General features: G+C 37.4%; 1 protein-coding gene across 4 annotated transcripts in view; it reads left to right on the plus strand.

The window, feature by feature from the left end:
- The window catches only part of GIPC2 (GIPC PDZ domain containing family member 2), a 305601-nt gene that overhangs the window by 61127 nt on the left and 216620 nt on the right, over nucleotides 1-27854 (plus strand). For 2 of the 4 annotated variants that reach the window (XM_081817037.1, XM_081817038.1), the window contains exon 5: nucleotides 2712-2793. In XM_081817037.1, the coding sequence (XP_081673163.1) occupies nucleotides 2712-2793 (82 nt within the window). Of the gene's footprint in view, nucleotides 1-2711; nucleotides 2794-10583; nucleotides 13785-27854 lie in introns of those variants that run through there. The other 2 variants (XM_006732482.3, XM_031027188.2) reach the window with 2 other exon arrangements.

The following is a 27854-nucleotide window of genomic DNA, read 5'->3' on the forward strand; positions in this document are numbered from 1 at the left end:
GACCTTGTGAGTGTCCATGGGATTGGGGTGTGGAGTGCTGGAGGGACCTGGTGGGGGCGTGAGGAGGCCTGGGTCAGAATGTGAAAGGTCTGTGGAAATGGAGCCATTTAAGAATTGTGAGGAGAGCAACATGGTCAGTTTTACATTTTAGAAAATCCCTTGGTTCTAGTGGATGGATTGTTGAGCAGGGTAAATTTGAGGGGGTGAAGTTTGCAGGCAGGGAGAAAAATTAGAAAACTTCTGCAAATACCAAAAAAAATGAGAGCTGAGCCCAGGCAATCAGAATGTGAGTGGAGAAGAGATGATGAGTTCAAGAGCTATTTAGGAGGTAAAATGGTAATATATTGACGTCTGATTGTGTATGGGAAGTACCGGTATTTGTTATGAAAACTTACAATATGGCTGGTTGATACAAAGGTGGACATCCAAGTTTCTTAGCATAGCCTGTTGCTTTACACAGCACATCCAAAATATACTGTAAGGAAGGCAAGAGTGGTATATCGTTATTGTTTTTAAGGCTTAGTTCATATAAATAAAAATATGAGAAAGTTGTAATATCCTCAAGGAAATAAAAATCGACATTTGTAATAAAATGCATATTTCTAATAAGTTTGGAGAACACAAAGCAACATATATTTATAACAGTATTAAAAGTACTATGAATTTCTTACAAAATAATCTTGAATTCTACATTTGCGCCGGTAGTTGATTATTTCACATCTTTGGGTAATTTCTTTTTCAGCTAAGAAGCTATTTAAAACCAAGTATTAAAATAAACTGAATGTAGAACCAGACTTTGTCAACATTAAACCAAGATTTTCAAAGAATAATAAAATGCATCCAACCATGCTTTTCACATAAACCTTTAATAGTTTTAGGAAGAACAAAATATTTTGGTACCATTAATACACAAAAATTACTTAAAAATAGTTGTTGGGGCACCTGGATGGCTCTTTCAGTTGAGCATCTGACTCTTGATTTCAGCTCTAGTCATGATCTCAGGGTTGTGAGATCGAGCCCTTCGTTGAGCTCCATGCTCAGTGAGGAGTCTGCTTGTCCCTTTAGCTCCCCCTCAGCCCCTCTGCTTGCACTGTCTCTCTTTCAAATAAATAAAATCTTAACAATAACAAAATGATCATTTCATTTCATCCTTACAACATTTTTATTTTTTGTGTATTTTTATAATGTATACAATATATTAATATAGTAATGTGTATAATTTATGAAAGACACATACTGTTAAAAAATGATTAAAGAGAAGGTGACTGGCTGGCTCAGTTGGTAGAGCATGCAACACTTCATCTCGGGGTTGTGAGTTCGAGCTCCATGGGCATAGAGCTTACTTTAAAAAATAAAATACAATAAAATGTTACTAAAATTAAAAAGAATCATTAAAGAAGGTAATTTACATGATACAAGCAAACTTTATTCATGATGTGGACAGTCTCCTTTCAGAGAATTGCAAAATGGGGTAGAAGGCAAGAAGCTTTGATAGGATAAAGATTAAAGAACAAGTAAGAGAAAAATAGAAAATATTTGACTGGCTGGGGCCACATAGTCTTGTTTGGGGTGAGAAGTCCCAGAGTTGGCTTGTGTTTGGAGATTGGCTGACTGGATTATACTGTGTTTCTTTTTTTTTTTTTTAAAGATTTTATTTATTTGAGAGTGAGAAGGACAGAGAGAGCATGAGAAGGGGGAGGGTCAGAGGGAGAAGCAGGCTCCCCGCCCAACAGGGAGCTGGATGCGGGACTCGATCCCGGGACTCCAGGATCATGACCTGAGCCGAAGGCAGTCGCTTAACCAACTGAGCCACCCAGGCGCCCCAGAATCAGAATCAGTGTTTCTGATTAAGCAGATTATTTATAGGGCCAAGAAAGTTAGATAAGATGACACCTTGGACAGCACAGCTCCATCTTGGGCCTATAAAGTTATTTCAACAATACAATAAAATTAAAAAATAGTATGTGTTCAGAAATGTTTGGCTCACTTTGGTGTGAACCAGTAAAAGGTTTGGAGACCCTTCATCTGCAAGAGGAAGGCTAAAGCCCTTTTCATGGCACACAGGACCCTTTAAGATCTAGTCCTGTCTGGCTATACTCTTTATCAGACTCTGTGACCTCACATAGAGGTAGCGTGTCAACTGCAATGCTTTTTTTTTTTTTTTCTTTTTAAAGATTTTATTTTTAAATAATCTCTACACCCAGTGTGGGGCTTGAACTCACAACCCTGAGATTAAGAGTCCTATGCTCCACCGACTGAGCCAGCGAGGCACCCCTGTTGCATACTTCTATTTGCAGTGCTCTCTCCTGCTTATTTTCCACCAGTGTATCTTTGAAAACAGTTTTTAAGTCACCTTCTTTCTCAAGTCTTCTGTGAATCTTAAGAGATTTAAATTTACTTTGCCTGTGATGCCTCTTACATCCTTTAAAAATTTTTCCTCATTATTATATAGCTACTTATTTTCACAGTTTTGTCTCCCCTTCTAGACTATTGCCAGCTACTTGGAGACTCTGTTCTGGCTTTTCTTCTTTGAATCCATACACTTAACACTAACACCAAAAATAAGTATTTACTGTCTTGATTTGTATTGAGTTACAGAGCACATTGTAGATCTGTTTCCATCCAAATAAGCTGATGTACACAACCATGAACTGGCTTCACATTAGATTTCATGTAAAAATAGTATCTTATTTCTCTTTTCTTTGATAAAGCCCTCTGAAACCAAAAAAAAAGCAATTGAAAAGATTGATGATCTTCTTGAGTTGTACATGGGAATTCAAGATACTGATTTAGGTAAGATTATACTATTTTTTAAGTCTTACATTTCTTAATTGAATTTAGTGCTGCTTTATGTCTTGCTTGCATTTATACTCAGTGATACTTTTCAAGGTAAAAACTATAAAGTGATGAGAAAAACATAATGAAAGTAAGGATATAAAACATAAAAGAATAATGAAAAGACCTGGCCCTTACCATTTACTAGCTGCGAGTCAACTTTTCTGACCTTCAGTTTTTATCTATAAACTATAATAATAATAACCTTCCTTCATAAGCTTGTTTTACGGATTTAAAAATTATATATGAACAAATTTTATAAATGGCACATATGGAATGTATTTGATACATCAGATCTACATTGATTAAATTATATATCATGTACTGTATGCACTTAATAGGATTACTGAGATCCTGTGAGCAATGAATCAAACAGGAAGAAAAAGGACACACCTGGTGTGTGACTGATCAGGGCAGTTGAGCAGTTGAATTGCTGGGTATTATGTCGTCACTAGGATGTCAGGGTCTTGATTTATCAATTGCAAATAACAAAACAATAACAACAAACTGAATTCCAACTGACTTAAAGGATAAAAGAGGGGAATTGTTTTGCTTTTTATAACTGAAAACTTCAGAGGTAGGTCCTGGCTTCAAAAATGGCTAGATCCGGAGTTCTCATGCTATCATCAGGATGTGGTTTCTCTTCTTTCCACTTAGGCTGCATTTTAGGCCCCCCTGGTATCCCCTGGCAACTTCAGACCCTCCCTCGTGGAGTCAAAATGATGGCCATGGCTCCATCCTCTACACCTTAGTGTCAAGCATGATGGGAAACAGGGGAGGGCCTTTTCCAAGTCATTCAAACAAAATGCTGAGGATTGACTCTGACTGGGCTGATGGGCTCACTGAGGCTGGGGGTTGGTTGGGTCTGGGTCAAATGCTCTACCTCCGGAGCTGAGAGTGACTGAAATACTAGGGCTGAGCTGGTGAAAAATCCTGGCCCCTCCCATGTAGAAGCCAGAAGAAAGTGCCCTTGAGAAGGGCAGAGGGATGCTGGGTGGTGAAAGAGTGTGCACTGCGGTGGTTGGGCTTGTGTCTGCATGCACCCGTGTGTGCGCTCAGAGTGTGTTTGTGTGGATCAGGTACTTAATACATTTTTTTTTTTTAAGCCAAAAACTTGTACTGTTTTGTTTCCCTGCTACCAGGTGTAAAGTATTTTACTCTGGCTCAGGTAGAGCGTTTGAAACTCATTATTCCTTTTCTACTTCAACTCATTCTTTTTTCTTATAGAGTCTATTATGTTTTTCTTGCCTTTCTGAACTTTTAAAATAAAATTTCTATGTTGGATATGCAGATGCTGTCTGCAATTGAAGAAATATTAATACTCTTTTTTTCTAGTTCCTTGATTCAAAATATAAAATTTGCATATAATAGATACTTGCTCCATATAGACAAGAAGTTCAAGCTGAGATTATCCTGTAGAAAGCCAGCATCTTAAAACTTTTCTACAAAAACTTTTCCTCAACCCTTTTGCATTTGGAAAGACAGATTTGCGTTAAGTGAGGTGGGCCTATGAAAATTATGCAAATGAAAGTAAAGGGATGGGCGCCTGGGTGGCTCAGTTGGTTAAGCGACTGCTTTCGGCTCAGGTCATGATCCCAGAGTCCCTGGGATCGAGTCCCACATCGGGCTCCCTGCTCAGCGAGGAGCCTGCTTCTCCCTCTGACCTTCTCCCCTCTAATGCTGTTTCTCGCTCGCTCTCTAATAAATAAATAAAATCTTTAAAAAAAAAAAAAAAACAAAGGGGATTTATGAATGGCAGTGCTCTTAAATGCAGATTAGACAGTTTGGAAAAATGATACATATCTCTATTTAGTTGAGAAGTTTTCAAACAGTGTAACTGACTATTATAAGATTCAGAAACAGCCTATCAATGCTAGATCTTGATGAACTCAAATTTAGGAGAATCACACTTTTCAAAGGGGAGAGTTTAAAATAGTCTTTAGAATTTAATTTTGGGTATAGGCCTTATAGTTAATTAAGTGTAAGTTTGGAATAGTTAAATAAATTAGTTTTGTTCTTTTGTTATTAAATATATTCAAGTATACATGGAAGAACAATAGATAGTGGAGTAATTCTAAGTGAATTAAGGAGCGGTTCTTTAAGAACCCATTTCTTTCACTCTGACAAATTCAGGGCACTAAACATTCCTCACAAATTCCTTGTAAATTAACTTGTAATCCCATAGTAAAGTTAATTAATCATCTGTAGCAAATTCCTCCAATGACTCGGAAAGTCATTATTATACATGATTAGCAATGTGATCAGTCATCTAGGGACGTAAAGTTTAAGGAAAATAATTGAAGAATGTCAACCATTGTTAGGAATTTCTGTCATTACTCAGATCTGATTAGCATGAAATAGAAACCACAAATGTGACACTGATTCAACAAATGAATGTATTTGCTTGTTTTTATGTCTCAGTGTTCTTAGCTTTCAGAAATGTTAAGTCTTAAGGCAGATTGCAGTGACATCATGTTATTCCGGAGTTGTTAATATAAATTTACATTAAAAAGTGAAAAAGGTAATATGGCAATAAAATGACTAAAACCAAAACACTATCTTCACAAAACTTTGGGGTTGTATTTACCACTTGAAAATGGAAAATAATTGAAATGAGTTTAGGAATTAACCTTGCAGGTGACAGTGCTTTTTTTGGTTGTAAAGTTAAGCTGTGAACTGACTTTTCAACTTTTCAACATGTGTTGCCTTGGAATGTTATCCATGGTGGAAAAATGGATTCTGGAAGATTTTGAGTCCTGTAACATATTGTAGGAGATTGGCCTAACGTAATGAAAAAGTTGTATCATATAAGTTTCCTCATGCATATTTAAGGCAACTGTGTTAATTATATATAGAACTATAATATGTCCTGATGATACCAATTTAGGAGTTTGGAGATCATCCTAGCCATGTCAGAATTTTAGGATTTCTAATTTATTAAGAGATCCAGAAATGTGTGGAAAAGAAATTTGAATGATAGATCTAAGTAATTTTTTCTTATAAAACTTTTTTTTAGCTCCTTAAAAAAAAAAATACAATAATGGCATTTAAATAATTACATTTCTTCTTAGAATGATTTTCTTTCTTCCATGAATTCAAAACCATGAATACTGTAGAAAGTCACCTTCTCAGATAAAGCCAGTGATTTTGGAAATAGATTTTCATTAACAAAAAAACCATATTCAGCATTGGTCGTGTTTTTGATGTTTGACTCCTGAGTTCTTTGAAATGGATTATTTGTGAAAAGTCTATGGGAAATAAGTGCTAAAGATCTCTCTTAGAAGGAGATACAACTACAGATGGTTAACAGTGGCTAACAATGTTTAGGACTAATCTTTATTTAATCCTGCTCTGTGTCATTTTATAGATTTGAAAACAGATTCAGAGACGTTTGGTTACTTGCCCAAAGTCAGCTAACAAATTAAGAGCTCAGATTCAGATCTGGGATTTTTTTTATACCAAGATTTTTCATCTGCAGTAGTATCTTCTGCTTAAAAGTTCTGTTTAAGTATTTAAAAACTTAGTGGGAAATATAGATTGACCTATATCACCAAAATAAGTTTGTTGTTAATAAATGATGTAAAAATTGTTCAGTTGCGGAAATGATAAAAAGATACTTTAAAAATGGCCAGTAGAGGTCAGCACTTAGCTGCTAGATGTGGTATAACATGTCTATTCTTTCAGTGGAATTTTTTTTTTTTTTCTGGCCAGATTGCATTTGGGTGTTAAATATTACTGCAGTGTATTGCAGATCCATTATAGGTAAAACGCATTTTAGTAGCTGTCATATTAATGTGATATAACTTAATAAAAAGTGCTTCTTTTTGCTAAAAGCTTCATTTTGCTTTTCTCTTAAATCAAAGATATAGTCTTTAATCAAAAAGGATAAAATTATACCAATTTACTTCTCCTTTAAGAGTGTTCAAAATATGTGTTTATACTTTATTCATTAGCAAAAATTTGTGCATGTTTTAGTGCGTGCTCCATTCTTAATTTCTTTGAAAATTCATATAGCCGATTCCTTACTGTTTTTTAAAAGATTTATGGAACACTGTGTTACATATAGTATTTCTAACACCTTAACAAAGCTGCCTAGTTGGTATTTTTGTTACTTTTAGCAGATCAGGAGTTCCTTGAGGGCAGATGCTGTACTGCTTTTAATCTCAGCTCTTACGACAGTACTTCTCCTAGAGTAAATATTTGGTAAATGTTTCTTGACTGTGTGTTGAGAGGCACAAAAATAGTGAATACACAGAGAGTATGAGTCCTAACTTCATAAGTTTGAAACTTTAGCCCTTGGACAAATTATTAAACTTCGAACCTTAAATTCCACATCTTTGTAAAAGGGGTATAATAAAAACCTCAAAGGGTTGCCAACACATTAAATGAAATAATATGTATAAAATTCCTGTCACATCATAAATAATAGGTACAGCTATTATTTTTAGTGATGATCACTAATAATTATTACTAGTAATAATGGTAGTGGTAGTAGAGGTAGGACTGAATACTGGAGGGCTGATCAACTCTGGGACTGTATTTAGTGTGGAAGTTTAACTTTTCTGCTGTACCAGCATGAGTGCATGAGTGAGATTATACAGTTTTTTGGATTGTAAGGTTGTGGTATGGGCATCTGAGACCATCATTTTTCTCATTTTGCAACTGAGGAACCCAAGCCAGAGTTTGCAAGTCAGAGTAGGCAAGGTCCAGAATATATTGTTCCTGGGCTTAGTGCACTAGACGATGCTGCTGAGCTTCCCGAGGTATCATACAGCCATGTACCAAGTTATTTCTTATAGTCAGGCAGGTGTGTGTATGTGTGTGAGTGAGTGATTGGCTCACTCATTGTCCATCAGTGAACATCTGATTCTGGTCTTTGTGTCCCCCCAGCATTTAAGAGCGTCATTCATCTGCACTGTTAGTTTTTGCTTCTGAATGTAGATTTTCTTATATCTCCTGTGTGCATCTTCTTTCTTCCTCTGCTAGATTGTATGTCACCCACCTGTTAGTATAATCTTTAGGTAACTGTCTCAACAAATGCTATCTGTGGAGCCTATGAGAAATATTTAAAATGGTAGGCTTAGCAAAATTCTGAACTCGAGTCCTACTTTTGCAATCTTTAAGTTTTGGTTACTCTTTTTTCCATAGCCTGGCTATAGGACCAGACCTCTAGGTTTTGCTTTCTCCAATGCATGTTAACTGTATCGGTGTAAAAATTATTTAAGTATAATTACAAAGCCGCCTCCTGTCCTGTGCATCTATCAGCATGTACAGTGTATAAGACACTGAACTGGTTCCTATGGGCATAAAAGACTGAGTAGGCTATTCAAGATCTGTTGGGAGTTTATTCAAGATCTGTTGGGAGTTTATTCTTTTTTTTTTTAAAGATTTTATTTATTTAAGAGAGCATAAGCGGGGACAGAGGGAGGGAGAGAAGCAGATTTCCTGCTGAGCAGGGAGCCTGTCACAGGGACTTGATCCCATGACCCTGAGATCATGACCTGAGCCGAAATCAAGAGTCAGATGCTGAACCGACTGAGCCTCCCAGGCGCCCCTAGGATGTGAATATTTTTAAGGATTTTGATAGTACTGATTGTGAAATTATTTTTCAAAAGCTAAGTTTAAGAAGTCAAGCCTGTGTGTATCTGAATATTTGCTTCACTATATCCTGGCTAGCATTGGTATGCCATTTAAAATATATATAAAAGTTGTAATAAACTTGGCCAAACCCTTTGGAGCTGAAGCTGAAGGCCTCCTTCCTCTTTGAACTGTTTGTTTGGATTGACAGTAAATGTAGAAGCTTTTGGGTCAGGGCTGAGGCCTGAGGCAAGATAAGAGAGAGGAATAATGATGAGAAGGAATCCATTCCTCCTCACTCATAACTGCTTTTTATTTATTATTTTTTTTATTTTTTAAAGATTTTTATTTACTTGACAGAGACACAGCAAGAGAGGGAACACAAGCAGGGGGAGAGGGAGAAGCAGGCTTCCCGCTGAGCAGGGAGCCTGAAGCGGGGCTCGATCCCAGGACCCTGGGATCATGACCTGAGCCGAAGGCAGACGCTTAACGACTGAGCCACCCAGGCGCCCCTCATAACTGCTTTTTAAAAGTATTTTTTGAAGCAATCTTAAACATTAAGAAAGGTTATAAATACAGTACAAAGACTTTCTCCCCTCGAGCATGGGAATAAATTAACAATGTTTATTGCCCCCAAATAATTTAGTGCATATTTCCTATGAACAAATATATTCTCCTAGCTTACCACAATATCAATTACCAGGAATCATGAAATTAACATTGATACATTACTATCATCTCTTATTCATATGTTATGTTTCACTAAATACCTTAATATCCATTATAGCAGAAGAGCATGTTCAAAATCTTATGTTACTTTTATTTATATCAATTTAGAACAGTTTCCCACTCTTGATTTTAATGACCTTAATGCTTTTGGAGGGTACAGCTGTTATTTTATAGAATATTCCTCAATTCTGATTTTTTTTTTTTTCCAGAATTACGTTTAGGTTATACCTCTGGCAAAATATCAAATGTGATGCTGTATTCTTTTCAATTACATCTTATCAGGAGGCATAGGAATTTTTCTATTTCTGATATTGTTCATGTTGATGACTTACAGTGGTATTTGCGAATTGTCTCCACTATAAAGTTATTCTTTCTGTAGTAAGTATTTGGTGGAGAGATATTTAGAAACTATGTAAATATCCTGTTCCTCATGATCCTACCTTCCTTCTGTCCATTTGTCAGTCAGTCATTACTTTGGGCCACATCTCCTCCTTTCCCTTTAACCTGTGTTAGTACAGAACTGTTTGAGACAGGGCACAGTCCTTAAATGCTCTTAAGAGCCCTAGTGGATTTTAGCTGAAAGACCAGACCTCTTGGTTCATTCAGAGAAATCCTACAACTGTTGAATTGTTCAGCCTTAACCTGGGAGGAAAGGAGATGCTGAGCTTTGGTGTTTCTTTTTTACCTGAAGGTTTTTTACCCAAGTCCTAAATCACATCCACACTGTCTCTTTCCAGTTGCTGGTGCTTATAAGGGACTGAGAACAAAACAGCCGAGCCTCATGGGCTCCCAGCCAGTTGGGGCAGGTCCCATGGGAATGTGTACTCCTGAAGATGCTGGTTCTCCAGACATAAGAACTGGGGCTTGGCAATTTACTAGAAAAACAGAACAAGAGCACCACTTTCACTTTCTATCTCAAACTAGAAAGGGGCTCAGGAAAAGTTACCTCGATTCCATGAGTAGACCGATTTCTTCTTCTTCTCCCTACCTTGATTTTCCCATTGCCAACTTGTATCCTTTGTCTTTGTTTTTTGGAGGATCAGGGAGTACTAGGTTCCATCACAGTTTGGTGTGGGGTGCTGGTAGAAGGGGCAGAGAGAGCTAGTGACTGTGGGCAGGTGGAAGAGGTATGATGTACTCTGAGATTCCTGGCAGGGTTACCCACAGGGTTTCCTTTCTGGAGCCAGAGGAGTACCAGTAGTTCTTGACTGATGGGTTCCAAGATGGAGGAGAGGCCAGGGGTGGCAAATCTGGGTGCAGTGGACAGACTGTTTAAAAATGTATTTGCTACCCTGATAGATGATAGTATGTTACTGTTACAGCTTGTACTACAAATAGATCTATGCATGTTACATGTAGAAAGTAATTTTTCTGCTGCCATTTTTCTCAGTTCTCTGATGCTGTCTCATGTATCATTAATATTTAAAAATTGTTTTTGATAGCTACCACAATATTTGAAGCTGGAAAGGACAAAGGTAATCCAGATGAATTTGCTGTGGCACTCGACGAAAGTCTCGGAGACTTTGCATTCCCAGATGAATTTGTCTTTGATGTTTGGGGAGTCATTGGTGATGTGAAACGAGAATGATGATGACGTGGATGATCCATCTCTGGAGAAATGAACCATTCTTTTTAAAAAAATCCATAAGATCTGTTTTTAGACACTGTTACAGACTCTGGTTTGGTCTTATGTGTATGGAATACATTCTTTGAAATATAATTTTGGTTTGTGGGTACCTTTTAATGCGGTTGCAGATGTGTATGCTTAAATCACCTAAAATATGATCAATTTTAATATTCATTCAAGAATCTTTTTAAAGTAAGTTTTAGGGAATATTTCTAGAGAGAGAATTTTGCTCCCTATTAACATCCGTGTTCTCTTTTCCACATGTAAGTAGCTGATTGCAGTAGCTCTGTAGCTCATTTTTAATATCTTAATGCAGTGAAACTGGGATTAGAGTATGATTTGCCTCTGAGCATCTTCATTTTGTTATACCAGCCTGATCTGGGTATGTTCAGGCAGTGAAGTGTGAATTATGACCACTATGGGTCTAGAAAGCATTGTTTCTTTAATCCACTGAGTAAGGGGAGGACGATTCCTAAAGCCTCTTGATGTCTATGGCCTACTTTCTTCATAAAACAAGGGTTGATTGACTTTTATTTTTTTGCTTCTGTAATCCTTTTAAAAAACTTGTTAAAATCTATTATACTGTGTATGTATTTGCCTGTGTGGACGAAGGGTGGAAAAGGCAGATAGGGTAGAAACCACTTAAATTTGATTTTTTTAAAGCAGTTCTTAAACCGTTCTTTTTCCACTCATACCCACTGTTATGTTACCCTTTATAAGCACTCCAGGGAAGGTTTTTATAGTCTTTGTAGAACTTTTCTTTTGAAAGATATTTACTCAGAAAATAACTATGTTTGAGAACTTTTTTTTTTTTTTTTTTAGGTGAAAGAGCAATGCTTTTAAGCCTCCTAAACTTTAGAGGAGATACTATCAGAAATCAGTTTCCCCCAGTGGAAATGAAGGAGGACAGGAGGAATTGAGAAAATATATTAGTCTATTATTTTAGAGTTCTAACATACTTTCTCTAAAACCTTACATTATTGAGAAAATTGAGGGCAAATGACTGTCTTATCACTCTTATTTGACATTTTATGGATGTCAGAGAATAGAAATGAATGGTTTCAACATAGATCACTTAATAAGGCAGTGTATGGTGTGACCAAGCATTCTTCTAAAGTGTTGGCTGGAAAATGCTGTGTGCTGCCATGGTAATCAGAAATAATGACCCGCGAGGGCTGTATTCCAGGAAATCAGGAGCAGTTCCCTTTTCATGGTGAGTTAATGCTTAGATAACTGTTGTTTTCTGGTGCAACTTTACTTTTACTGACATCCACTCCTCTTTCACATAAGTATAATGCTTTGAAGCAGATACTCTTTGTCTCATTAATCTGAGACCTGTACAGAAGCCCTGTTTTAGTCATTAATGTGTAACTAAAGGACTTTATAGAACATGGATTCTCTTAATGCGCTTGCCCATCATTTGAAAATGGGACCCAGCTCAGGCTGTAATTTCTTGTTACTTGTTTCATGGATTTCTTTTGGAGCTCCCTAAATATCTATTAATTTTTTTAAAAAAAATTTTTAATTTTTTAATTTTTAATTTTTATTTTAAGGTATCTACCGATTCTTAATACCACTTCTCTTAGAAGGACACACAAAGAGTTGATACTTTGAAAGGTGAGAAAGTTGAGGCCCATAAAAGCACTTTAGTTTAACAAAAAAAGTTTCCTGGCACTAGATGTTAGATTTGAAATGATGAGTCCCTATTTATTGTTGATATCTTTTTCTCCTTCCTTTCTGGGCATGCAGGAAGATTGACACTGATTCTCTGTGATTTATGGAATCTCATATTCACAAACTGAGTTGTGCTCACCATGATTTTTCTGGAATTTTGATGTGTAAGGTACCAGTGTCCATGTACAGCGGTAACTCTACTTGCCTGTTAGGGTTAAATAGTAGTTATCATCATTCAGGGCTTCACCTGAGCACAGGTACTTTAATCCTAATAGGTTTTTAACCTTGAAATGTCTTTGTCTCTCACCTCTATTGCTTAGCTGATAACAAGGTCAGTTTCTTTATGTCATTTTGTTCCCTCCCTGAAAATGTATCCGTTTGTGAACTTTGTGCCCTTCGGTAACTCTCGGTGCACAGAAAGAGCAGGGTCTCATTTTAGTTGTCACCGTCTACAATGTGGGCTACCCTTCTGCTACTACAATGAGAACAGTCTTTTTTTTTTTTTTTTTTTCCCCCATTAAACATGCTATTTCATTGATACCACCAAACATTTCCAGGAGGCCTCTCTCATTTTCTTTTGTTCTACAGGAGTTTTTTTTCCCCCCAGTGGAGGAGGAGGATTTTATTCTTGATTTCCCTCCATGCAAAATTGCATCTTTCAGGGGCCGCTAAGCACATACTGTATATTTTCTCTGTGGCAGAATATGCAGGTGGGGACTGAATGTTGGGCTCGATGGGGCCTTGAATATTGCTTGCCCCTGATCAAGTGTACATATTCTGATGATTATAAATAGGTACATTTTGGGTTTCTGTGATGTTTCAAAAATATAATTATATAATTACATGATGTGAAACTTTAAGAATTCAATTATAAGAGCAGTAATCAGTTAACCTGTACTTGGGATGACTGTATCCAATATTGTAATGTAAACAGGTAATTAGAAATAATTTTGCCAAATGACTAATTTGCTGTATTTCCCCCTATAACTTTAACAAATAGAGATTTTCCAAGTGAAGCACACTTTCTTTAGGTCCATGTTATTGCTAGACCTTCATCAAGTCTAGAGAGAGCCTTCCTGGCATCCTTTAGTTATCATTGCCTATCTAGCATAGAAGCAAAATGAATTTCATCTGCAAATAGTGTTTTCAAAATAATGGTTCTTCTAAATAGGGCACAGTTATCTGCCAAAGATGTAAAAGATCGATCATATAATGACCCTTTCACCCTCTGATACATCTAAAAATATATGGATACTGATAGCATTGTTATTATTCTGCTGGAAGTAATGGGTTAGAAGGACAGTCGGTGTTTTACCCAAGCTATGAGTGAATAAAAAGATAGGAGATGCGGGACGCCTGGGTGGCTCAGTCGGTTAAGCGTCTGCCTCCAACTCAGGTCATGATCCCAGGGTCCTGGGATCGAGTCCCGCATCGGGCTCCCTGCTCTATGGGGAGCCTGCTTCTCCCTCTGCCTTTGCCTCTCTCTTTCTCATGAATAAATAAATAAAATCTTTAAAAAAAAAAAAAAAAGGAGATGCTGTTCAGCTCACTGTCCCAAGAACCAGTGCTCTGTGTAAAATGCACATTTATTAACTTCTTGACACAGATTGAAAGGGACATCAGAGTAATTACAAGTCCCTTACACATATCATGGTTATAAAATGTTTCTAAGATTGTGAAGTGTACAAATGTCACAGTCTATCCCTACCTCTTACCTGAAATCCTACTTCTAAGAAATGACTCAGGGTTATTATCTGCTGGGAGGGTGAAAATTGAATGTGACATCTTTATCTCAATTTGAGACATTAAGCCTCTATAAAACTTACGTAGAGCCATAGATCTTTTTAAAGCAGTAACAAAGAAAATAAAAGAATCTTTCTGATAGTTTTAAATAAACATTTTATATTTTGAACTGTTCATGCCATGCAATGATATTGACTATAGGTAAAATAATCTGGTTTTTTTGGGGAAAAAAACACTTTTGTCTTTTGTAAAAATCATAGCATATACTTTAAAATGTTTTTTGAGATTGAATTTTGGAAATTTATTAATTTGTGAAATTATAACATTTTATTTAAAACTTACTGTATTTCTACTTGTAGATTGTATAAATGTTTATGTATTGATCAAAAAGTGAATTATTGTAAAGGTATAATTTATAATATTTAAAATATAACTCCTTAAAATAACCTTTTCATGAAAAAAATGAATGTTTTTATGAAAAAATTTGGGGTTTTAAATGTTTGGCTTTTTAATTTTATTTAAATAAATGATTCAGGGGATAACATGTAATTGTTTAGGCCTCTATTTTTTTATTTTTTTATTTTTAAAGATTTTTTTATTAGAGAGCACAGGGTGGGGGATGGGCAGAAGGAGAGGGAGAAGCAGACTTCCTGCTAAGAAGGGAGCCAGACATGGGGCTCAATCCCAGGACACTGAGATCATGACCTGAGCCGAAGGCAGACGCTTAACCAGCTGAGCCATCCAGGTGCCCTGACCTTTATGTTTTTAATACATTTTATTTTTTTTTTTTAAAGATTTTATTTATTTATTTGAGACAGCACATGAGAGGGGGAAGGGTCAGAGGGAGAAGCAGGCTCCCTGCCGAGCAGGGAGCCCGATGCGGGACTCGATCCCGGGACTCCAGGATCATGACCTGAGCTGAAGGCAGTCGCTTAACCAACTGAGCCACCCAGGCGCCCCTGTTTTTAATACATTTTTGATATATAGTTTTTTCTCTGTGTATTTCATATGAAGTATAACCTCTAAGGTCTCTTAGTTTTAAAATCCCAAAATTATATGTTTTGATTCAGTAAAAATATATGAGATATGCACTGCCAGAGTACTCTAAGGTAAAATAGTCATAAGCTATTTCTGTTTATAAAATAGAGGTTTAGCCGGGGTGACATTTTTCTTCTTCATTCAGCCAATTTTATGGCAGTAGTTTCCAGACAATACTGTGTAGAAGAAATATCAGCCTGTAGCTCTTAGGTGGTTATGCCTTTTGGATTCATTATCTCTTTGATGCATTTTGAAGGCCCTATCAGAGCTATTAGAAATCCTTAAAAATATGCTAATTCCATATGTTTGGGGGTGGGGTCCAGGAATCTGCATTTTGACCCATCCTCCAGATGATTCCAATGGAAGTGAATCCTAAACCTTTACTTTGAGGTCCCCGACAGTCAGGACCAGCACTGGGTAGGAACAATAGACATGACTTCAAGAACTCACCATCTGTCAAGATAGAGACTTAAAAGAGTTCTCCAAGAAAATTAGGTAAGTGCTAAAATGGATGTAAAACCATATGGGAAGAAGCTATGTATGACAGTAAGATTTCTTTTAATTTTACGAAGTGGGTGATTTTCTAAATGTAAATTGGTATGCTAGAAGAATTTGTTCTTGCAGAAGTAGACTTCCCAATTGGTGCACTATGGATTAATCCATGTGATAGTTTTGCCTTTGTTTACATGCAATATTTGATGCTTAACATTGATACAAATAAATATTGGCTATTTATCTTGCCCTTATTAGGTATTCTCTTCTAGTTTTATAGATGAGGACCCTCTTAGACAATGGTTTTTATTATTTTTTTAATTTTTAATTTTTAAAAAAAGATTTTATTAGAGAGCATGAGAGGAGAGGGTCTGAGGGAGAAGCAGACTCCCCACTGAGCGGGGAGCCCGATGTGGGACTCAATCCTGGGACTCCGGGATCATGACCTGAGCGAAGGCAGTCACTTAACCAACTGAGCCACCCAGGCGCCCCTAGACAGTGGTATTTATTTATTTATTTATTTATTTATTTATTTATTTGGGTGTTGTCCACTTCCTATAGAACATTTCCAGTTTTTTAAATTTTTATTTTTATTTTTTATTATGTTAATCACCATACATTACATCATTAGTTTTTGATGTAGTGTTCCATGATTCATTGTTTGCATATAACACCCAGTGCTCCATGCAGAACGTGCCCTCTTTAATACCCATCACCAGGCTAACCCATTCCCCCATGCCCCTTCCCTCTAGAACCCTCAGTTTGTTTTTCAGAGTCCATAGTCTCTCATGGTTCTAGACAATGGTTTTTAGAGTGGAATTGACATGCATTATAAGATTGATCTCTCTCAATGGGAGTAACCTCAGGGGATGCTGTGGTTTTGATTATGGAGAATCTAAGCTTGTAAAAATGCTGCTTGAAGTCTCCTTGTGTGATTTTTCTCTTAGGTTGCCTCATGTAGGGGGTAGAGTGAATACGATTCATGCTTTATTATCTTATGTGTCATCTAAAAATATGTTGGAAATAATATTTACTATTAAAACAATTGTAGATCCAACGAATTAATTTAGTTTTGAAAAGGTGGTTTCTCTAAGTTAGAATTTCTGCCCCCCTCATTCAGATGTTGTTATAAAAATAATTTGATATCATATTATTTTTATGGCTTTCCATGAAAAGTAAATAGAGATATAAAAAATGAAATACACCAAACTCTTTCTTCCCCATAAAGCAAAAGGAAAACTTTCTCTTCTGCAATGGCACTGGAGAAAAATGAGGAAATAAAATCCTGCAGTTTAAGAATGGTGGAAGAACCATAGGATACCTTAGCTTTGGGAAAGGGAAAATGGGAACATTGTATCCATCTTCCTGCAATGTCCTTCCCTCTTCTCCTGGCTCTTCTCTACCTACCCTTCATCCATGGGGTTCCCCAGGCCTCAGACATGGGTTCTGTCCCCGACTCCACCCTCTTCTTAGAGCACTCATCTCTTCCCATGGCTTTAAGCATCTTTAGTTACAACTCCCAAACATATATCTACAGTTTGGATCTCTTTTCTGAGCTCTATACTCAGATACTCAACTGCTTCCTTGACATCTCCACTTGTGTGTCAGAACTTTAACATGTTCAGGATGAAACTTAAATTTTTTTTTTAGGAAAGGGAGAGGGACAGAGGGAGGAGGAGAGGGCGAATCTTAAACAGGCTCCATGCCCAGTGTGGAGCCCAACGGGGGGCTTGATCTCATGACCCTGAGATCATGACCTGAGCCGAAATTGAGTGGGACACTTAACTGACTGATCCACCCAGGTGCCCCCCCCCCATTTTTTTTGTCTTCTTCAATTTTCTCTGACAGAAAGTGGCATCATAATTCACTGCTTCTTTCTTCACCTACTATGTCTAATTCAGCAAGTTCTTTTTGTTGTATTTCTAAAAATGTCTCCCAAATATCTACTTCTTTCTAGTTTCAGTGTTACCTGTTTAATCCATGCCTCCTTTCCATCTGGGAGGCTGCTTCAGGCTCTGCACTGCTGTCCCATCTTCCACTCCTGCCTTCCTCCACCTGGTGATGCGAGTGCTCTGAAAACATTGATTGCAGGACGTGAGTTCTCAGCTTTCTTGAAAATGAAAACGTTGGGGTCTCATTGTTTTCTTCTCTGGAGGGATTTAACCTTATGCTCATTTTTGTCTTTGAGGGAAGCGGCACTAGTTTTTGGAAGATTTAGCTTCTGCTAAAGGGCTCACAGAGACTAAAGGCTATGGGGGGGGAGGCAGAGGTGTGTGTGTGTGTGTGTGTGTGTGTGTGTGTGTGTGTGTGTGTGTAAAAGGGAGAGAGAGATCTTTAAAGGTCCAAACAGAAAGATTGTGCCTTGTTTTCCTGCACGCTTGTTATTGCTGGGTGGAGTGCTTAGACCAGCCAGAACATGAGCCTTCCAAAGATTCCTGGTGTCTCATCATAGCAGAGGCAGTAAAACGCACAGTAAGCGGTGGTGTTTGAGTACCCAGTGCCCTTGTGGAAGCTTGAGTCATTGAGCAGAGCCCATCAGCCTTCAAAGAATCAGCACTTCCCATCCCCTATTTGTTTTTATCAGTGTTTGTCCATAGGTTTGCCTATTATTGTCCAGTGAGGACAGTCACCACACCAGCCCAAACCTCTGGCTTATTCCTGTGGATGCCCTGTTCTCGGATCCCTTTTTTTTTTTTTTTTTGTCCCTTTTGGAGTGTTGGGGAAAACCTTTGCTTTTGTACTAAGGAGGCTAAACTGAACCAGCACAAGAGCTTTGACATGAACATGGGCATTTTTCTAGATGCTAATGGGATCACACCACTTCCCTTCCAGCTTTTTATAGTGACCTTCAAAGCCCTACCCATGTCATTACCATGCTCATCCTAGCTCTGTGCTTTGGTTACATTGAACTTGCTTTTCACTTCCAAGTTCTTCCTTTCTTAGAACTTTTTCACTTGCTGTTTTCTCTGCCTTGAACCCTTCCTCCTATTTGCATGGCCAGGTCCTTGTCATCCTTCATTTATTAGTGTAAATGCCACTTCTTTGGCAAAGATGTTTTTGACCTTTTCCTCTCCATATTCTTGATTTCAGCCCTTGTTTTTTTCCATCCTAACTCGTTATTTTAAATTATTAGTTTTTATTCTATATTTCCCACTTGAAGATCAATTTCTTGGGGGTGGGGTTGTTTATATCTCTCCCTGTTATATCCTGGGCACTTAGCATGGAGCCTGGTACATATTAAACACTAACAAAATAATCATTAATGAGGAACTTCAACAAATATCTGTTGAGTGCCTACTGTGTGCCCATTTGCTGTAAGTAGATCAACTCACCTAATCTTCAGCAACCCCCTGGGGAAGGTAATGCTTATCTTCATTTTAAAGATGAAGAAGCAGGTCCAGAGAAACTAAATAACTTGCTCTAAGGCACGTGTTTGGTTAGTGGCAAAGACAGGATTTGAACCCAGTTTTAAGTCCTGAGCTCTCTCCCAAATTGATCCTGTTAATACTTTACCAGAGCAATGTTCTGAGTCACTCAACTGAAGAAAGCTGTGGAGGGGATTAAAGCTGGGAGAACAAGGTTGTAGATTCAGTTAGCTGCTGTTGTCAGCCTGAGTAAGGGAATAGCTACTCCGAGGTTAGGCCAAGAATCAGACTTAAATGGTTAAGTGATGGATTTTAGGTTAGAAACCATGTGCTAAAAGATTTTAGTGGTTTTTTAGATTAAAAAAATTTAACTGGCAGCAGTTAAGTCTGGATTTTTAAAAAACATTGTAGTCACTGGCATAGTAAGTTCTTTCTGGTGTAACTAAAGAAAAAAAACGATTAAGAAAGTTCTCGACCATTTCTTAGAGAATGAGGATCGGTCTTAGAAATCCTTCAAATCGGTTAAATGACTTCGTGGTTCAATTGTTTTGACTTGGGTTGTGGGTATTTTGCTTCTGGAGTCATTATTGTTTATGTTTCAGAAAACTAGAGGGTGATTACTGTGTTCTTCAGTTCTTTTTTAATATTGTGAAACAAATTTGAAAAAAGTAGCTGCTTGTTATCAAATGCTCTGTGGGCCATTTACTGTTTGAGAATGTAATTAGCATTTGAGGTTTCATGGAGCATGGAATCTCATCATTAACCATTTTTAAGACTCTAAGATACTTGAGTTCTGAGAAATGAATTGGAAAGTTATATTGCTCAGAAAGTCCATTTCTGGACAGAAATTCTAATTTATAGCCAAAGGGGTGAGTTTACAGAGATGATTATAAATACCCTGAGTATGTTCCCTATTCAATTCTTTTCTATACAGAAGAGTGGTCACTTTCAATGTATTAACTTATGAGATGGTGAATAGGGAATATTTGTGAGGCTTCCTGTGGTAATTTAAAAAATGAAATCTGTGTAACTGTGGTAATTTAAAAAATGAAATCAATCATGTACCTTTCCAGAGGATCAAATATTCATTTGTAATTGGGACAGGTTTATTGAATTCCTATTTAAATGAGGTCCAAGGGGGTGCCTGGGTGGCTTAGTCATTAAGTCTGCCTTCGGCTCAGGTCATGATCCCAGGGTCCTGGGATCGAGTCCTGTGTTGGGCTCCCTGCTCAATGAGAAGCCTTCTCCCACTCCCTCTGTCCCTCCCCTTGCTTGTGCACTTTCTCGCTCTCTGTCAAATAAATAATCTTTAAAAAAAATAAATGAGTTCCAAGATGTGCCTGTGTGACTGTCAGTTAAGTGTCCGACTCTTGATACCAGCTCACGTCTTGATCTCAGGGTCGTGAGTTCAAGCCCCGTATTGAGCCTTCTTTAAAAAGAAAATGAAGTCTGGGGCGCCTGGGTGGCTCAGTCATTAAGCGTCTGCCTTCGCTTCAGGTCATGATCCCAGGGTCCTGGGATCAAGCCCCGCATCTGGCTCTCTGCTCAGCAGGAAGCCTGCTTCTCCCTCTCCCACTCCCCATGCTTGTGTTCCCACTCTCGCTGTCTCTCTCTGTCAAATAAATAAATAAAAACCTTAAAAAAAAAAAAAAGTCCAAGGAAATTCTGAAGAAGATATACTGACTGAAATAGAGATAGGTGGCATTTTCAGGACTGATCATTCTAAAATTCTATGGAGTATGTCTGCGACTCTTCTTTTTGACTTTTTTGATAAACATTGTTAATCACATTGGTGTAATCTTTTAAGATAAATTAATTAGCTTCCGGAAGGATTCCTCCAGGTGATCTGATGCTTAGAAAGAGACTACCCAGCTCTCTACCGCCTTGACACTTCATGGCAGAAGGGAATTCACTACACAGTTTAAAAAATTTACCTCCTCTGGGGCGCCTGGGTGGCTCAGTTGGTTAAGCGACTGCCTTCAGCTCAGGTCATGATCCTGGAGTCCCGGGATCGAGTCCCGCATCGGGCTCCCTGCTCGGCAGGGAGTCTGCTTCTCCCTCTGACCCTCCTCCCTCTCGTGCTCTCTGTGTCTCATTCTCTCTCTCTCTCAAATAAATCAAAAAAAAAAAAAAAATCTTAAAAAAAAATTTTTTTTTTACCTCCTCTGACCAGTAGGTGGCATTGCCTGCCCTCATGGCTACCTCTTTTCTATCTGCTGCTTATGTAACCCTCAGTACCAAGTCAGGTATTTTATGTTCTTCTTGTATCTGTTCCGACTTGTCCAGCTTGATTTTTGAGCTCATTTGTGATTTCATTAAGGATAATTTTTTGACAATGGAAGTGTCTTTGAAACCTAGATAGCTTCTCCTCAGAATCTTGGAGTTTATATCATGTGGTCTGGGAGAGTGTTCAGAGTGAATGACTAATTCTACAAAACCAACCAAGGCTCTTCTAGATCTGAGAGGCAAAGAAATGACTGAGCACTGAAGTACTGTAGGAGGTGATTATGGTTAATATCCTGTGAAAGTTATAGACAGCTTCATACCAAGCATAAAATTAAATAGGTACATTAAAAACTTTAAAACTTATGACTTCAAAACTTTTAGACAAGGTTCAAGCAAACAGTTAATTGTGAATTTGTTCTTTGCCTGAATAAATCAAGCTGAGCTTCCTTGCATTTAGTAATTAATATTGTGTGGATGATTCATATCATGAAAAGACCTTCTTTCCAGTGAGATAGAATTCTGGCCAGAGATTGATTCATATACACTCAACAGCTGCCAGTTGAACGAACTTTTCTTCTCTCTAATGTTTTTTACATTTAAGTAATTTGCCAATACTTGTGAGGTACAGTATTTTGTATTTATCATAGGATATTTTCCCCTTATTAATTGTATATCCTATCTATTATCAACTGATGTTATTATCCTATCTATTATTAACTGATGTTATTCAGGACACTCATTAGCTACAGTTAAATGACATTTGCTAGAAACAGAGTTTTTAAAGTTGGAATTGTAAATTTTCCTATAATCATGATAATATAGAACTGCTTCCTTATAGACCATGCTTGTCAGTTCAGGTCCAGGGTCTCTATGAGTGATTTCCTGCTGCTGTATGAAGTAGAGTTGCCCATGAAAGAAACAGCTGAATCACAAATCAACACACTCAATTAAAAATATTTTATCTGGGCTTTATAACTGGTCATAGTATAATAGAGACTCACAGGGAATAGCAGAGATGTCAAAGCAAAGAGGAAGTTGGAAGGAATCAGTGGCTTCTAGAGAATTTCCCTTTATTAGACCTCTTGAAAAGCCCTGTTGTAAGCATTAGTCTTATTTTAAATGTCCAAATTCTTCATGTTGCTTTGATAGTAAGGATTTCATAATCTCTGGAGCTTAGTAATTGATTCCAGGAAAAGCATAGACAATTAGGGGGTGAATGTCAGCCATTAATCTATTGTTAGATTCCTTAATGTAGCTGATTTGTGGCTCATTTTTGCACTTCTGTTTATTTCCTCTGTCCACCGTGTTTTATTAATATGGCATGTTCCAAATGGTTGAAACCAAATATCCAAACCAAATGTTGGACTTGGATTTCACTAGCCTGTGAAAGACCATGTCTCTGACTGACACTCGTAGGAGTCTATTATGTGCTTCATTTTCTGCAGATCTGGAGGATTATGGTTCATCTCTTCAAGCTCTCCAATTCGAGCCTCCATCGCAATTGCCTTGGAGAGAGTGTGCCTCTTCTGATTGATGACCTGGGACCTCTCGTTGTCCTTGGGTCTCTCTAGGTTGAATTTTATGTAAATCATCCTATTAGGATTCAGTTAGAACACAACCCGCTGTACTGTTTTACGCAGAAAGTGATGTAATATGGGGTATCAGGCCCCAGAATTGTTAGGACTCAAGAGAAGTCTCTGAGCTGAGGAGGCAGGCACAAGGATGAATTCCCAAAGCCTTCCTCCCTGGCTGGGTTGCTGGTGGAGCTGCTGCCATGTTAGGAAGCTGTTTCTGCTAAATCTGTAACAGCTCTGGGGCCATACCACATCCGCTATATCTGCCCCAGCACAAACAAGGCCATGTGCCCTGCTTCTCTCACAGCAACCTGCTTCTGAATTCAAATCTTGAGTGCTTGTGATTGGCAGAACTTAAGTCCTGTCCAGAATCTGTAGCTACAAGGGACTCTGGGGGAAAAAGTTTTTTGTCCATTGTAGAATCAGAAGGATAACACAGTGAGATTGGAATAGATGTTGAGCAAGCCAACCCACGATATTTGCTACTACCAGTAGTCTGTATTTAAGTCAGACTTCTATTTAAGCAAGCCAACTTCTCTAATTGGTAAACAAACAAAAAAACAAACCAGCCAGGCTTTTTTGGCATGATGCATAGTAAGCAGATAGCCAGAACATATTTATATAGATTGGTAAACTAGTTTTTGAAAATTTATGCTGTCTTCTAAAAATAGAATCAGTAATTTAATGAATAAGAAATAGATAGCATGGAGGACATCAGGGGAAGGAAGGGAAAAATGAAGGGGGGGAATTGGAGGGAGAGATGAACCATGAGAGACTATGGACCTGAGAAACAGGGTTTTAGAGGGGAGGGGGGAGGGGGGGTTGGTTAGCCCGGTGATGGGTATTAAGGAGGGCACGTACTGCATGGAGCACTGGGTGTTATACGAAAACAATGGATCGTGGATCACCACATCAAAAACCAATGATGTATTGTATGGTGACTAACATAACATCATAAAATTTAAAAAAAAAGATAGCTAGTATCTTTTGTTGAGGCTTATGTGAAAGTTGGTGAAATGTTGGACATAGGATAAAACAGTACCACCTAGCAGATCCTATTGCCTTAAGACAAAATAATCTATGTTAGAGGATTTTGTTCTTGAAGACATGAAGTAAAGGTGAGCTTTGTAGATTAATTGTTGAGTTGCTTGGTGTGAGGGAGCCTGGTGGTGCACTCCTTTCTCTGCATTTCTCTTTGGTGTTATGGCACATTTCATGGCTGCTTATGAGTTGGGGACTCAGTGGGCAACCATCCACTGTATTTTTGTTTCATTTGTATTTTACTTTCTCTACTGGGTGACTGGAATGTTCCAGTTTTCTTTTCCTTTAAAAAAAAATCCTTTGTTCCTACACAAATGGTGGTTCGCTTGAAATAATTTTATTAGGCTTACTTCACTGTTATAGAGTGTCTTGGTGCAAAGGATATAGACAAATCATATTAAGGAACTAATAGACTGTTAATGGATCTAAATGAACAAATGGCTTTTTTGCCTCCCTCTTGTTTATTTTTAAAGCAACTTTTCAATGAATTACATATTTCTTTCCAAATTGGATTTTACAAGCAATGCTAAACGGTAGTGATTTTTCCTTTATTTGTTCTAAGTACTGATCTAAGTGAATACGTATTCTCCTTTAATTATTTGTCACTGACTCTTAATTAGTATAATTCCATCCCTGATTGTTTGGTTGTTGAGGTATTAGTTCACCATTCTCATAATATGATTTTTACTTTTGTTTAAAAAATTGTAGATAATTGGGGCACCTAGGTGGCTCAGTCGGTTGAGCACCTGACTCTTGATTTCGGCTTCGGTCATGGTCTCAGGGTCCTGAGATCAAGCCCTGTGTCTGGCTTCATGCTCAGTGCAGAGTCTGCTTGAAATTCTCTCTCCCTCTCCTTCTGTCCCTTCCCCCTGCTCTCTCTCTCTAGAATGAATGAATAAATCTTTAGAAAAAATTTTAGTGTTTTAAATGTTCTGTACACTGAGAAATTCATGCTACTGAAAATGTCTTGGCTCTAAGATATAAAGGTTTGTGAAAATATCATTGTTATATCATTTAACATGCTACAAACAAGCCCTGCACTTAGAATTTTATTTTGGCTAGAAAATGTTGTAGAATGTATAATATTTTCAGTTTTTAATCAGCCTATCCTTCTTGCAACATGGTGGTAAAATCTTTTGTATCTAGTAGCATCAGATTCTTTTTCCTTCTTTTCCAATTCAGACTCTTTCATCATCTACAACAGAGAAAAATAATTAATGCATGTAAACATATCAAATTAATATATTAAAGAATAGTAGAGAAAAATGGCTCATAACGGGAGACAGTATTGCACAATGAAATATTGCATAAAGAAACGGGTTGAAGTCCTATAGACTTGGATGCTAGACTAGCTCCACCACTTACAGGTTGGATAAATTACTCCTCCAACATTCCTTTTCTTCATGTCTTAAAATGGGAATAATACTACTTGTTATTGAGGTCATTGTAAGGATCACATTAGATAATACACCTAAAATGCTTGGCATATTATCTGGAACATAGTAAATATTGAATAAATTTATTTATTGTTGTTGATATACATCCAGGCAGAGTTTTCACAAACTGGTGGAGAGGTTTCTGAATATGATAGGAGCTAGCTAGAAGTGCCTGATTTGCCTTCTCCTACCTTCCCATTTATTTATTTATTTTTTAAAGATTTTATTTATTTGACAGAGATAGCAAGAGCAGGAACACAAGCAAGGGGAGTGGGAGAGGGAGTAGCAGGCTTCCCACGGGGCAGGGAGCCCGATGCGGGGCTCGATCCCAGGACCCTGGGATCATAACCTGAGCGGAAGGCAGACGCTTAATGACTGAACCACCCAGGCACCCCCTACCTTCCCATTTAAATAATCTTGAAGAATGTGGAAAACTTACTTAGCAACAATCTTCCCTACTTGAGAAGGAATTTCCACCATAGGTACAATATATAACTTTCTGGAAAAAAAATTACCCAAATGGATTCAGTGTGAGTAGAAAACCTGAATAGTCCAGTAACCATGGAGGAATTCCCTTAACCTACTAAATGATTCTGTGCAGACAGAAAAGGTGAGTTTTTTATTTTAGAAAAAGACAGTTTCCATTTGATAACTGTTACACAGCATAGACACACCATGCTAAAATTTTATCGATTGCAAGTGTAACATAATACTGCTATAAAATTTGGTAAGATTTGAATACTTGAACAGAGATTTAGATACAAAGATGATTATCATGATGGAATATCATTAAAATACTGTATGCAGGGGCATCTGGGTGGCTCAGTGGGTTAAGTGTCTGCCTTCTGCTCAGGTCATGATCCCGGGGTCATGGGATCGAGCCCCGCGTCGGGCTCCCTGCTCCGCAGGAGAGTCTGTTTCTCCCTCTCCTCCCCGCTCCTGCTCTATCTCTGTCTCTCAAATAAATAGATAATATCTTTAAAAAAATTGAAAAAAAAATAAAACGCTGTATTCAAAAGTCAATGTCATGAGAAAATGTATACTGTTTATTTAAAAGGGAGGGAATATAACTTTATATTCAGTAGGATCCGTTTTGTTAAAAAACATTTTTGGTTTAAGTTTTTGTTTTAATTCCAGTTGGTTAAAACACTGTTATATTAGTTTCAGGTGTACAATATAGTGAATCAACAATTTCATATAACACCTTGTGTTCACCACAAGTGCCCTCCTTAATCCTCATCACTTATTTCTCCCAGCCCCTTGCACCCTTCCCCTACAGTAACCATCAGTTTGTTCTCTATAGTTAAAAGTCTGTTTCTTGGTTTGTCTGTCTGTCTCTCTCTTTTCCCCCTTTGCTCATTTGTTTCTTAAATTCCACATATGAGTGCTTAGCATAATACACTCTAGCTCCATCCATGTCGATGCAAATATCAAGATTTCTTTCTTTTATGGCTGAATAATACTCCATTGTATAAATATACCACATCTTCTTTATCCATTCATCAATTGATGGGCACCTGGGCTGCTTCCATAACTTGGCTATTATAAATAATGCTGCTATAAACTTTGGGGTACATGTATCCCTTCAAATTAGTGATTTTGTTTTTTTTGGATAAAACCAGCAGTGCAATTGATGGATCATAGGGTAAATCTATTTTTAACTTTTTGGGGAGCCTCCATACTCTTTTCTATAGTGGCTACAGCAGTTTGCATTCCCACCAATAGTGCAAGAGGATTCCTTTTTCTCCACATCCTCACCAACACCTATTGTTTCTTGTGTCATTAATTTTAGCCGTTCTGACAGGTGTGAGATGATATCTCATTATAGTTTTGATTTGTATTTCCCTGATGATGAGTGATGTTGAGCATCTTTTTCTGTGTCTGTTAGCCATCTGGATGTCTTTGGAGAAATGTCTGTTTATGTCTTCTCATTTTTTAATTGGATTGTTTTTTGGGTGTTGAGTTTTATTAAGTTCTTTATACATTTTAGATACTAATCCTTTATTGGGTATGTAATTTGCAAATATCTCTCCCATTCCATAGGTTGTCTTTTAATTTTGTTGATTATTTCCTTTGCTGTGCAAAAGCTTTTTATTTTGATATAGTCCCAATAGTTTATTTTTGCTTTTGTTTCCCTTGCCTCAAAAGACAGATCTAGAAAAAAGTTGCTACAGAGTAAAAAAAATATGAAAAAAGGGTAGTATTATAAATACTAACAATAGTAAAATCTGGGCAGTACAATTGTTCCTGTACTTTTGTCTGTTTTCCAAATCTCAACAATGATTATATATTATTTCTAGAGTCAGAAAAAAAACGTTATTCAAAAAGAAGACAGTGGCTATATCAAAATGTCATGAAAGATATAATGAAACTGATAATATTTATGAAAAAAGATTGGACAGTTTCGAATGGTTAACTTTGTCATCAGAGAGCTTTGGGAAGTCTCTCCTTTAATTTTTTTTCTTCATTTTCTATTTAGCCCCTTAAAAAATTAAAA

This window comes from Leptonychotes weddellii, chromosome 4, assembly GCF_054177405.1.
Source record: "Leptonychotes weddellii isolate Sample4059 chromosome 4, ASM5417740v2, whole genome shotgun sequence".
In the NCBI taxonomy this organism is placed as follows: domain Eukaryota; kingdom Metazoa; phylum Chordata; class Mammalia; order Carnivora; family Phocidae; genus Leptonychotes; species Leptonychotes weddellii.